We start from the raw sequence: 13,532 nt of genomic DNA on the forward strand, positions 1-13,532 counted from the left end.
GTGTTATTAGTCAGTGTTTTAAACCAGGTCTTTAACCTTACTGACCACTTAAAGTTGAACCTGTCCTAACAGCCGCTCGATAACGACTACCTGCCCTTTATGACCACTTACAGTTGAACCTGTCCTAACACCCGCTTGATAACGACCACCTGCCCTTTATGACCACTTACAGTTGAACCTGTCCTAACACACGCTTGATAACGACTACCTGCCCTTGACCAATTACAGTTGAACCTGTCCTAACACACGCTTGATAACGACTACCTGCCCTTGACCACTTACAGTTGAACCTGTCCTAACACACCCTTGATAACGACTACCTGCCCTTTATGACCACTTACAGTTGAACCTGTCCTAACACACGCTTGATAACGACTACCTGCCCTTTATGACCACTTACAGTTGAACCTGTCCTAACACCCGCTTGATAACGACCACCTGCCCTTGACCAATTACAGTTGAACCTGTCCTAACACACACTTGATAACGACTACCTGCCCTTGACCAATTACAGTTGAACCTGCCCTGACACCCGCTTGATAACGACTACCTGCCCTTTATGACCACTTACAGTTGAACCTGTCATAACACCCGCTTGATAACGACTACCTGCCCTTGACCAATTACAGTTGAACCTGTCCTAACACACGTTTGATAACGACTACCTGCCCTTGACCAATTACAGTTGAACCTGTCCTACACACGCTTGATAACGACTACCTGCCCTTGACCAATTACAGTTGAACCTGTCCTAACACACGCTTGATAACAACCACCTGCCCTTGACCAATTACAGTTGAACCTGTCCTACACACGCTTGATAACGACTACCTGCCCTTGACCAATTACAGCTGAACCTGTCCTACACACGCTTGATAACGACTACCTGCCCTTGACCAATTACAGTTGAACCTGTCCTAACACACGCTTGATAACAACCACCTGCCCTTGACCAATTACAGTTGAACCTGTCCTACACACGCTTGATAACGACTACCTGCCCTTGACCAATTACAGTTGAACCTGTCCTACACACGCTTGATAACGACTACCTGCCCTTGACCAATTACAGTTGAACCTGTCCTACACACGCTTGATAACGACTACCTGCCCTTGACCAATTACAGTTGAACCTGTCCTAACACACGCTTGATAACAACCACCTGCCCTTGACCAATTACAGTTGAACCTGTCCTACACACGCTTGATAACGACTACCTGCCCTTGACCAATTACAGTTGAACCTGTCCTAACACACGCTTGATAACGACTACCTGCCCTTGACCAATTACAGTTGAACCTGTCCTACACACGCTTGATAACGACTACCTGCCCTTGACCAATTACAGTTGAACCTGTCCTAACACACGCTTGATAACGACTACCTGCCCTTGACCAATTACAGTTGAACCTGTCCTACACACGCTTGATAACGACTACCTGCCCTTGACCAATTACAGTTGAACCTGTCCTAACACCCGCTTGATAACGACTACCTGCCCTTGACCAATTACAGTTGAACCTGCCCTGACACCCGCTTGATAACGACTACCTGCCCTTTATGACCACTTACAGTTGAACCTGTCCTAACACACGCTTGATAACGACTACCTGCCCTTGACCAATTACAGTTGAACCTGTCCTAACACCCGCTTGATAACAACCACCTGCCCTTGACCAATTACAGTTGAACCTGTCCTAACACACGCTTGATAACGACTACCTGCCCTTTATGACCACTTACAGTTGAACCTGTCCTAACACCCGCTTGATAACGACCACCTGCCCTTTATGACCACTTACAGTTGAACCTGCCCTGACACCCGCTTGATAACGACTACCTGCCCTTAATGACCACTTACAGTTGAACCTGTCCCTACATCCGTTCCATAACGACCACCTGCCCACAACCATCCCAAAGGATCCCCGACAAGGATTTTTTCTCTCTACAGAATTCCCCTTTTCATAGCAACCACATATTTGTAACGACCACTTCTGGTTGGTCCCTTAGGTGGTTGTTAAGTTTGACTGTGGTAAAAAAACCATTTTTGAATGAATACATTAAAATGGAAAGAAAAAACTTGACGCATCTAACCTGCCTGTCAACAAATATAAAATACACATTATAATAAGAATTATTTGAAGATTACACAAATACTCACATTGACGAAGTTTCTTCTGGCACTCTTCAAAGAGTTCCTTGAACTGCTTTGCAGTCTCCATTTTCTGCAAGTAGAGTATGACAACAATTGTAAAATAAGTTCACAAAAATCAGGGTGGGAAAAACATTAAAAGATTGAAAATGAGAAAGGGAGCAAGGAAAAAAAAAGATGTCGCTGACAAGGAACAATGATCAAAGAGCGATATAGAATGGTACAACTTTGCCAATCCCTATAAGAAAAAGTTCCATCATCCCCTCCCCCTCCCCCCCCTCTCTCTCTCCACTATTCCTTGGGTAATAAAGTTTTTGAGTTCGAGTCCCCTCTCCATCTCTCTCCATCAACATTATCCACCACTGACCTTGAACCTGACGGCAAACTGTCCCGTCTTGCCATCTTTGCCGTCGGTGTAGTCCGTAGCCAACCAGCACCAAGCTGTCTCGGACGTTGCCATGGGTTTCAGCTCCATGTCAGTGGTGATCAGCTGGTTGCAGGCCACCTTCAGCACCTGCTCTCGTCGCATCAGCACGCGGAACAACACTGTGCACACACACAGATATATATGTGTATCAGACACAAGATCTTTAAATTGTAAAAAATGTTAAAAATTTTGTTTTTAAATTTGTGTTAAAAGCTTGAAAGACAAGTGACAACCAACTTTTGATGACAGTTGGTGACACTTTAGGCACAACAACATGGCACCATCTTCTTGTCTCTATGCCACTCTGCTGTATATATCTTGATTCAGTTTTAACTAAAAACAAGCGTTGACCTTAACACGATCAGGACACTCCCTGTTTTTTTCTTCTCTTTCAATTTCTGAGAGGCAGTGAAAAAAATGAATGTAACGATCAGCGATCAAAGCCTACATTCCGGGGCCAGAAATCAATAAAAACCGTAGTTATTGTACTACATGACCCCTCTTCCATTTAAGGTAGGAACCTAATTTTTTGCTCTGACCGTGTATCCCCTTTTCCCCAGCTACACACCAAATTCCAGCTCAATCGACCAATAAACACCAGAGATGTGAGTGTAGAAAGAAGGAGAGACAGATTGAAAGCTATACACAAGCAAACCGCCTGGCTGACTCACTCTGAGAGTTGTGCTTCATGATCTTCATCTCGCCAATGCCGCGCTCCTTCCACTGGTTGTTGTCGAAGGCGAACACCTTGCCCCTCTGACTGAACAGCGGCGACCAGTCCTCATCACCTGCCAGGTGCAAACATCGTTACTGATCAAACACACAGCTTCTACAGTCACAGATGTCTCGTTCAAACAACTAGTCCCTTTTGGCTAGTTTAAAAACCATTCCTATTACCTCAGACAAAACAAACGAAGAGAGAGAGAGAGAGAGAGAGAGAGAGAGAGAGAGAGAGAGAGAGAGAGAGAGAGAGAGAGAGAGAGAGAGAGAGAGAGAGAGAGAGAGAGAGAGATAGATAGATAGAGAGAGAAAGAGAGAGTGAGAGTGAGAGTGAGAAATACTTTATTTTTGAGGGTAATGAAGAGAGACACCGAGAGAGAACACAAAACACACACACAATACAAATACGTAGGCAGGGAGTAAGAACAAATTAATGTGCTTCAAATTCTGACCTGTCTTGACCTCGACCAGATCCGGGAGGGGGATGACTGGCTCAAAGTGAATGTCACCGCTGGCGGGAACGCCCTCTTCTCCCTCCTCCCCCCCATCACCACCACCAGCCCCAAACAGCCGCTGTCCGGCTCCGTGCCACTGGAACGGCTTGTTGGAGTCTGAAATGAACACAACATAACTCTTGAACAGTGCCTGCTTGTCTCGCCTTTTTTTCTGTTATTCTCTTTTTCTTTTTGAAGTGAACAAAACATAAAGCCAGAACTATTCAATGCTAGTTTTGCCTTTTTTCTTTCATCTTTTCTTTCTTTCTTTTCTCCCCCAATTTTTCCAAAAGTAACAAAAAATAATGCTTGACTACCCAAGTGCTTGTTTTGCTTCTTCCGTTGCATTCTTTTCATTCAGTTCTTTTTTTCCCCCCATTTTTATTTGCATCAACTAACATTTCCTGTTCTCTTTTTTCGTCATGTTGTAACGTTACCAGTCTATCCGTTTCGGATTTCTTCTTGACTAACCTTTGGATCCGAAACCGGGTGAACCGTCGCTGGTTGCAGCCAGGGCAGAGAATGTAAGATCGCTGCTGCTGCCGCTAAACATCATGCCCTCCGAGGCTGAAACAGAAAATGACACACATCATTATGCTCCGCAGTCTGACGTCTCTGCTTGCCCTATGGCTCAGGGCAAGTGAATCTGGTCGTCGGGCAAGTCAAACTAGCAAGATTTAGATCAGCAATTTTCAGGACCTGTACCGGTAACATCATCAAATCTAGTTTTTACGTCACGCGTTTGCCAAGATCTGCAGTCTTGGTGGGAGCAAAACAACGTATGCATTTGGAACATTGCAGAAAAAAGTGCAATATCTACACGTACACGTACTTCTTCTTCTGCGTTCGTGGGCTGAAACTCCCACGTTCACTCATGTTTTTTCACGAGTGGAATTTTACGTGTATGACCGTTTTCACCCCGCCATTAAGGACACGTACACGTACAGGTCTTTGCTACACGTTCGACCATCTAGAACACTGTACTGTTGACGATTACAAGTTATTTGAGGGGTAAAGAGAGAAAACTTATTTTATATGATTGTATTTGGAGGGTGGCGTGAGCGTGTGTACACAACAAAAATGAATGGGGCGTGTGAAACCCTGTGCTCACTTTTCTTGTTTTGCTCTCACCACGTTACTACAGTGGAAGCCCTCTTTTAACTCATTGTCTCCCAGGTGCGGATATATCCGTACCCACTCATATGACTATCTGACCAGGTACGGATATATCCGCTCAGACTGTTAGCTTCAGTCGCTTCCTGTAACGTCCATCTAACTAGCTTCAGTCGCTTCCTGTAACGTCCATCTAACGCCTGCATTCCAGTGTGTTGATACACAGTTACTACACAGTTACTTTTAAGACTCTCCACCCTCTTTGAAGACCTTGTATTTTCAGCCTCTTTTGATTAATAACCGGGGTGTTGCAGGTAGCTCTGTCTCCTCCTTGGGGATGAAGCTACCAGGGGAAGGGATTGTGTTGGAGGTGCGGGTAGAGGGGTAGCCCTCCCGGTGCTCCCCCTTGGACCTCCCTAGTCTAGGACCCTGGGTCTTCGCGAGGTGGCCTTTGTGGCGTAATCCCTCCGGACTAGCATAACGTTTCCCTATCCCAAGACCGACCGTGCGTGGTCTATGACCACATCCTCTACGAGGTGACCCTATCAACTAGGCAGCGCAAGCCTCTAGGCGAAACACGGCGGATCTAGAGGAGAGAACCTCGATAAAAAACCTGAGCTGCCATGAAGACGGAGTATGTTGGCTGAGGACACCGGGCAGACCTCCTGAGCCGACACCCATCTACAGGAGAAAACCAGGCATGCACGCATCAAACCCAACATGGCCATACAAGAACCGGGAACGCAGAAGAAGAAGAAGATTAATAACCTCTGTAAATTGACCTCCATTTTAAGACTCCCTCTGTTGAAAGACCTGATTTTCTCAGACTTTTGGAGATCTTAAAGGGGGGGTTCCACTGTATGCGCAATGTTCACCACGTTCAAGCAACTCACCTTTTTGAGCAGCTTCTTCTTGCACAGGCTGATGTAACTGTGGTCTCTCTGTGGTCGTGGGTGGTGCAGTGGGTGGGGCAGCTTTTTGATGCACTGGAAAACAATACATGGCAATCTACACTCATGTGGGGCCTACAAAATATTTGGGAGTTCAAGACTGAGAGGGAAGACAGTGAAAGGTGTGGTTTGAAAGGTGTAGTTTGAAAGGTGTGGTTTGAAAGGTGTGGTTTGAAAGGTGTGGTTTGAAAGGTGTGGTTTGAAAGGTGTGGTTTGAAAGGTGTGGTTTGAAAGGTGTGGTTTGAAAGGTGTGGTTTGAAAGGTGTGGTTTGAAAGAGTGCACAAGAAAGAGTCAAGTTATGGAGTTGTGCTGTGAGGCAGTGGAGGATGTTCTTACTCCATGTAAAAGCCAAGACATACCTGCTGCCGTGTAAAGAATCATTCATACCCATCTTCCAAAACTCTTTTCCTACCATCTCTCTCCTTTTCTCTCACATTCTTTCTTTCTTTATTTGGTGTTTAACGTCGTTTTCAACCACGAAGGTTATATCGCGACGGGGAAAGGGGGGAGAGGGGATAGAGCCACTTGTCAATTGTTTCTTGTTCACAAAAGCACTAATCAAAATTTTTTCTCTCACAGTCACCCTGTTGTCAAACAATCAGACTATACAAAATAACAGGGCATACCCTGCTATTCGGTTATGGATCTATTATTATAAGTTCTTCTGTTTAAAAGGCTGAGCTGAAGACAGTCAAGTTTGAAAGTTCACAGTTATCCAACTCACCCTTGGCGGCAGGGACAGAAGGCGATTTTGCCGGGTCAAAGTCTTCACAGCCAATGCAGCCAGGGCAGCCGGGCTTACTCTCGTACAGGTAGAAATTGTCTGGCAGCATCAGCTGACGAGCTCGCTCCACCTGCTCTGGCGTTGCCGTCTCCTCATACATGAACTCTACGTCGCCATCTGAAAGTGGAAGGTTGGTAGGTTTCGTCTCTAACAAAGTGGTTCAGTGCTACCCAATGTGACAGGCTTAAGATCATGAAATAACAAGAAGGGCAAAGCCCATACGACTCACATGCTTGACCTTGACCTTTACATGACCTTGACCTTCAGCTAAACCTAGCAATGACATCATACACTAAGAACTGCTTTACACATTTTTCCTACCAAAATACATGGGACCCAAGGTCAAGGTCATCCAAGGTCATGCAACACAAAGCTGTTAATTCAAGACATAGGAAGTACAATGGTGCTTATTGGCTCTTTCTACCATGAGATATGGTCACTTTTAGTGGTTCACTACATTATTTTGGTCACATTTCATAAGGGTCAAAGTGACCTTGACCTTGATCATATGTGACCAAATGTGTCTCATGATGAAAGCATAACATGTGCCCCACATAATTTTTAAGTTTGAAACAGTTATCTTCCATAGTTCAGGGTCAAGGTCACTTCAAAATATGTATACAATCCAACTTTGAAGAGCTCCTGTGACCTTGACCTTGAAGCAAGGTAAACCAAACTGGTATCAAAAGATGGGGCTTACTTTGCCCTATATATCATATATAGGTGAGGTATTCAATCTGAAAAACTTCAGAGAAAATGTGAAAAATGTGAAAAATAGCTGTTTTTTAGACAACATTTATGGCCCCTGCGACCTTGACCTTGAAGCAAGGTCAAGATGCTATGTATGTTTTTTTGGGGCCTTGTCATCATACACCATCTTGCCAAATTTGGTACTGATAGACTGAATAGTGTCCAAGAAATATCCAACGTTAAAGTTTTCCGGACGGACGGACGGACGGACGACTCGGGTGAGTACATAGACTCACTTTTGCTTCGCATGTGAGTCAAAAAAGGACCCCCCAAAAAAGCCTGAGGCCAGATTGAGCAGGAAAATTGGACATGGGATCTGGAAAATGTCGAAGTGACCTACAATCCCCAAATAAGGCAAACAATTCTGAGCTTGAAACTATAAACAAACTATAGTTGTACATGTACACCAAGAGTTCACAAAAAGTTAAATTTCAGCCAAATAGTCTGAAGATTTTCATATATATATACAGATTTCTAAGCGGTGGGTGAGGCAGGGTGGGAATGGGGGGGGGGGGGGGGGGGATTGGGGAGATGTGTGTGTGCGTGTGTGTGCGTGGGTTCATGTGTGTGTGTGTGTGTGTGTGTGTGTGTGTGTGTCTGTGTGCGTGCATGGGTTCATGTGTGTGTGTGTGTGTGTGTATGTGTGTATGTGTGTGTGTGTGTGTGTGTGCGTGTGTGTGCGTGTGTGGACGCAGGGAGGAAGACACTCTCACCATCCTCCTGTTGAAACAGTCTCCTGGACACATCAGCAGGAGACGTGGCCGACGCGGCATCGGATTTGCTGGGGTCGATATTCCCCGACTCCGCCTTGCTGGGGGTCATCATCTTCTCCCGGGATTCGTCAAACACTTTCTTGAAGCGGTTGGCTGTGTCAGGGTCGCGGAATCGAACCGCCAGCTGCTCCATGCTGCCCTCATCTTCGGTGAAATCCATGGCGTACCAGATCCACGCTTTGCCGTCGCTACGCGGCATGGGTTTCAGGTCCAGTTCCCCTGTGATGTAGTGGTTGCAGCAAATCTTTAGCACCTGCAAACACACAAACATATCCTTACTTAACCTGCCAACACACACACACACACACACAAAGATCCTTATCTGTGATACTTTATAATGAAATGCGTTTAGCAGTCTTTTTGTGACACTGTCTGTAATCTTCAGAAAGTGGTGACAGCGGACCTGCTACACCAGCTGAAACAAGACCTGCAGTAGGATCGGACTGCAAAGCATAGAACAAGTTCACATAAACACAATCACAGCACAACAGTCACTGCCTCTCCCACCCAGTTCTGTACTGAACACTGCATCCTCTCTATTGAGTAAAATGGACACAACTATTCTGAGCTACCTGCGGCTGCCTGTCCCCCCCCCCCCCCCCCCCTCAAGAGTTGAGCAGTCCACTTCTGGCTCAAGTAAGGATAGCCTTTACCCTCTCCTACTCCCCCATTCACACAAATCTACCCCCTCCCTCTCTCACCTGTTCTCTCCTCATCAGGACGCGGATCCTCCCGGTTTCTCTGTGCTGGAGGATCTTGATGACGCCCAGCCCTCTCTCCTTCCACTCCTTGTCCGTGAAGCGGTACATCTTGGCTCAAGTAAGGATAGCCTTTACCCTCTCCTACTCCCCCATTCACACAAATCTACCCCCCCCCCCCCCTCTCTCACCTGTTCTCTCCTCATCAGGACGCGGATCCTCCCGGTGTCTCTGTGCTGGAGGATCTTGATGACGCCCAGCCCTCTCTCCTTCCACTCCTTGTCCGTAAAGCGGTACATCTTGGCGCGGCCCTCAAACAGAATCTCCTCCTCCTCCTCTCCTGTCTTTACTTCCACTTTCTCCGGCAGCGGCACGACCGGTTCAAAGTAGATGTGAGCGTCGTCTCCATCCTGGAAACATGAGGGAAAGGGGTATTGAAGATGTGAGCTGTTTGTTTTCACGGCACATGTTAGTCTTTATGTTTCAGCGCATATTCTGTTTCTCTATGTATTTGGAGAATGGTTCCGAATCAAGTCTACCTCACTCTTGTTCTGGGTACCGAGCAAGAGGGTACTGGGAATAAGGAGAGAGAGTGAGAGGGATGGAGCGTGGGATGGAGGGAGAGAGAGAGAGAGAGAGAGAGAGAGAGAGAGAGAGAGAGAGAAAGAGAGAGAGAGAGAGACAGAGAGAGAGAGAGAGAGAGAGAGAGAGAAAGAGAAAGAGAACTCAGAAGTAAGTTGTAACCCAGCTGACCTGTTACAATGGATAAATAGAGACAGAGACATAAAGAGAGATAGAGAGTGAGTGAGAGAGAGAGAGAGAGAGAGAGAGAGAGAGAGAGAGAGAGAGAGAGAGAGAGAGAGAGAGAGAGAGAGAGAGAAAGAACAAATCTGTGTGTATGTGTGTGTTCCTGAGTGCGTGCGTGATTGGGTGTGAGACAAAAGAAATCACTTAACAGCACAGTCACCTTGTTGAGGTAGAAGCCCTTTTCATCCACCTCAGGAGTCTTGGGCGTGGAAGGCTGTTGCTGCTGCTGCTTCTGCAGGTTGAAGGTGAACTGGAATCCAGCTGCCTCCTTTCCTTCTGCCCCCGTCTGATTGGTCGGAGATGTCACCTGACCCAGCTTGGACTGGAAACCAGAAGGCTTCGAAGCGTCAGACGCCCCGGAGAACATCCCTGGTGGAGGAGTGTTACCAAAGGCAGACAACTTCGGCTTCGTTTCTGGAGAGTCTTCGCTCGTCAGCAGCTGCTGCAGAAGAGCTGAGCCACACTCCGGCTTCTGCTCCTGAGGCTTAGCGAAGGAAAAGCCGGTATCTTTCGAGTCTTTGCTGGCTCCGCTCGAGCTGAAAGCAAATCCAGATGGCTGAGCTGGAGAGGCGGCAGGTTTAGCTGTGGGTGTGCCAAAGACAAATCCGGAAGAGGGTGTAGAGGTGGTCGCTGCAGGGGCTTTGGTGGTCGGGGTGCCGAAGGTGAACTTGAAGCCACTGGTTGTGGGTGTGCTCTCTGCGGTGGTGACTGGTGCGGTTTTCTGTGGCGTACCAAATTTAAATCCACCAGCTTCGGGCGTGGATCCAGGCGCGGTTCCAAACTTGAAGCCACCACCTGTTGCCGCTGGGCTCTCCTGAAGACAGGGAACATAATGCAGGGATGAAAGCTGAGAATTATCAAAATGAAAACAATTTGCTTGAGGTTAAGATGACCCTTATATTTCAGGCCACAAAGCATTAGATTAATTTGGCAAAGTTTACTTCACGAAACTGACTGCACAATGCTTTGGTACTGAATTCTTGCTGAAAAGACTTCACGAAACTGACTGCACAATGCTTTGGTACTGAATTCTTGCTGAAGACTTGACGAGGTCCTAGCGGAGTTGTCTTCAGGCTCAACTAAGGACTACCTTCAGGCTCAACTAAGGACTACCTTCAGGCTCAACTAAGGACTACCTTCAGGCTCAACTAAGGACTACCTTCAGGCTCAACTAAGGACTACCTTCAGGCTCAACTAAGGACTAGCTTCAGGCTCAACTAAGGACTAGCTTCAGGCTCAACTAAGGACTAGCTTCAGGCTCAACTAAGGACTAGCTTCAGGCTCAACTAAGGACTACCTTCAGGCTCAACTAAGGACTACCTTAACAAGTATTTCTTTGACAGATTTTATTGCCAAGTCATGTAAACCATCTATTGTGATGCAAGGTTTCAAGCATATGCTCATGAATGTATGCATGCACACAGAGAAATGTACCTTTTTCTCTGCAGCAGCACCAAACTTGAGGCCCCCAAAGCCGCCAGTGGAGGCAGCAGGAGCGAACGGATTCTCTTTGGGCGGAGACTTGGCATCTTGGGCCTTGGCGCCCGGTTTGAGCGTCTGACAAGCGGGACAGTTCAGAACGTCCGCCTTGTTGTTGATGTAGCAGCCTGAACACTCCCAGGCGCCTTCTGGCTGCCGGAACATGTCTGACAACGACTGCACGAAAAGAGAGAGAGCATGAAGAACACTGCCAAAAGATTCTCTGCTTGTTCTTTTCAATACAGATTGTAGTGTTGCAGAGAACTACATCCAAACCTGTTTGGTGAGGACCCCCTTTGTGCAGTATCGTGTCTAGGTCCACTCATTATATGAATAAATACATTTGAAGCCTGACAATAATATTTTCATGCCCAATTTGAGACGTTTTAACTCATTGTCTCCCACGGATAAGTCCGTACCCACTCATATGGCTCTATCTGACCAGGTACGGATATATCCGTACACACAGTCACTACATTGCATCTGCTCTCATTCGGCACATATTCCCATTCTGCTTAGACTGTCAGCTTCAGTCACTTCCTGTAACGTCAATCTAACGCCTGCATTCCAGAGTGTTGATAAACAGTTGCTACACTGTTGCTTTGTTCAAAGTTTTATGGAGTTCGAAAGAAATTTTTTTTCACAATGGCGATGCTGCAAACCTTTACTGGTGATGAAGTTGCTGAGTTTCTTATGAACTACGATAGCGACAGAGGAGATGAGCTGATCGAATATGAAGCTGATTTTGATAAAGACACTGAGTGAGACTTAAGACGATATGGTACATTTTTCAAAACATTTACAATTCTGAGTGACCTGCTGCAGCACAGCTGGTTTCGGCAAAAAAAACCTTTCTCAACATAGGTGGGGTACAAAGTGTTAAAGATTTAGCTTCATCAAGAAAATTTTAATATTCCATTAATCTACCCACGGTGACCTTAAAATTTGATAACCAGACTCGTATCATGTCCGGAGGTGATCAAACAAGAGAACTGTGTGAAGTTTGCCAGTTGTAGCTTCAAGAATGTCTGGGAAAACCTCAACATTAGTATTTCTGTTCCAACCGGCCAGCAACCCAGGAATAAAATGAAACACTGCTGAATATGTCTCCCTGATAAGGCCAGGCGAGTCAAAAATCTATTCACCTTTTTCTCAGCAGCAGCACCAAACTTGAGGCCCCCAAAGCCGCCAGTGGAGGCAGCAGGGGCGAACGGATTCTCTTTGGGCGGAGACTTGGCATCTTGGGCCTTGGCGCCCGGTTTGAGCGTCTGACAAGCGGGACAGTTCAGGACGTCCGCCTTGTTGTTGATGTAGCAGCCTGAACACTCCCAGGCGCCCTCTGGCTGCCGGAACATGTCAGACAGCGACTGAAAAAAGGAAGGAAACTTTTGAGAAAAAAACACCCAGACACTATTCTCCGTTTTCAGTGTACATTTCTGCTTGAAGTTTGAGCACAGGTACTTGAGGTCAAACTGTCAATGTGAATGATAACAAACCTTTGGCTGCATGCTTTCTTTATTTGGTGTTACGTCGTTTTCAACCACGAAGGTTATATCGCGACGGGGAAAGGGGGGAGATGTGATAGAGCCACTTCCACTTGTCAATTGTTTCTTGTTCACAAAAGCACTAATCAAAAATGTGCTTCAGGGGCTTGCAACGTAGTACAATATATTACCTTACTGGGAGAATGCAAGTTTCCAGTACAAAGGACTTAACATTTCTTACATACTGCTTGACTAAAATCTTTACAAAAATTGACTATGTTCTATACAAGAAACACTTAACAAGGGTAAAAGGAGAAACAGGGTAGCATCGGGTAAATTCTTCCCCCTAACCCGCGGGGGGCTGGCTGCATGCCAGCTCTAGGCCAAAGTCAATACAGTGGAACCCCCCTTTTAACACCTTCAAATATCCCAGAAAATGAGGTCTCAATGGGGAGCCAGTCTTAAAATGGAGGTACACTTACAGAGGCTATGAACAAAACATCTGTGAAAGCAGGGTCTTCTTCTTCGTTCATGGGCTTAGACTCCCACGTTCACTCATGTTTTTAGCACGAGTGGAATTTTTACGTGCATGACCGTTTTTACCCCGCCATTCAGGCAGCATACGCCGATTTCCGGGGAGGCATGCTGGGTATTTTCGTGTTTCTATAACCCACCGAACTCTGACATGGATTACAGGATCTTTTTCGTGCGCACTTTGTCTTGTGCTTGCGTGTACACACGAAGGGGGTTAAGTCACTAAGCAGGTCTGCACATAAGTTGACCTGGGAGATCGGCAAAATATCCACCCTTAACCCACCAGGCGGCAGCGACCGGGATTCGCACTCACGACCTCCCGATTAGGAGGCCGACGTCTTACCACCACGCCACTCCGCCCGTTG

At 46.5% G+C, this 13,532-nt stretch overlaps 1 protein-coding gene across 2 annotated transcripts in view; it reads right to left on the reverse strand.

Moving 5' to 3' along the window:
• The window catches only part of LOC138946267 (E3 SUMO-protein ligase RanBP2-like), a 112,954-nt gene that overhangs the window by 18,493 nt on the left and 80,929 nt on the right, over window positions 1-13,532 (reverse strand). For both annotated transcript variants that reach the window (XM_070317805.1, XM_070317804.1), the window contains exons 36-47: window positions 12,295-12,516; window positions 11,105-11,326; window positions 9,831-10,484; window positions 9,055-9,273; window positions 8,106-8,418; window positions 6,583-6,759; window positions 5,801-5,893; window positions 4,266-4,361; window positions 3,753-3,911; window positions 3,252-3,368; window positions 2,521-2,699; window positions 2,163-2,226 (exon numbers count right to left, since the gene is read on the reverse strand). In XM_070317805.1, coding sequence (XP_070173906.1) covers window positions 2,163-2,226; window positions 2,521-2,699; window positions 3,252-3,368; window positions 3,753-3,911; window positions 4,266-4,361; window positions 5,801-5,893; window positions 6,583-6,759; window positions 8,106-8,418; window positions 9,055-9,273; window positions 9,831-10,484; window positions 11,105-11,326; window positions 12,295-12,516 — 2,515 coding nt within the window. The remainder of the gene's footprint in view (window positions 1-2,162; window positions 2,227-2,520; window positions 2,700-3,251; window positions 3,369-3,752; window positions 3,912-4,265; window positions 4,362-5,800; window positions 5,894-6,582; window positions 6,760-8,105; window positions 8,419-9,054; window positions 9,274-9,830; window positions 10,485-11,104; window positions 11,327-12,294; window positions 12,517-13,532) is intronic.

Source organism: Littorina saxatilis, linkage group LG13, assembly GCF_037325665.1.
Source record: "Littorina saxatilis isolate snail1 linkage group LG13, US_GU_Lsax_2.0, whole genome shotgun sequence".
Classification (NCBI taxonomy): domain Eukaryota; kingdom Metazoa; phylum Mollusca; class Gastropoda; order Littorinimorpha; family Littorinidae; genus Littorina; species Littorina saxatilis.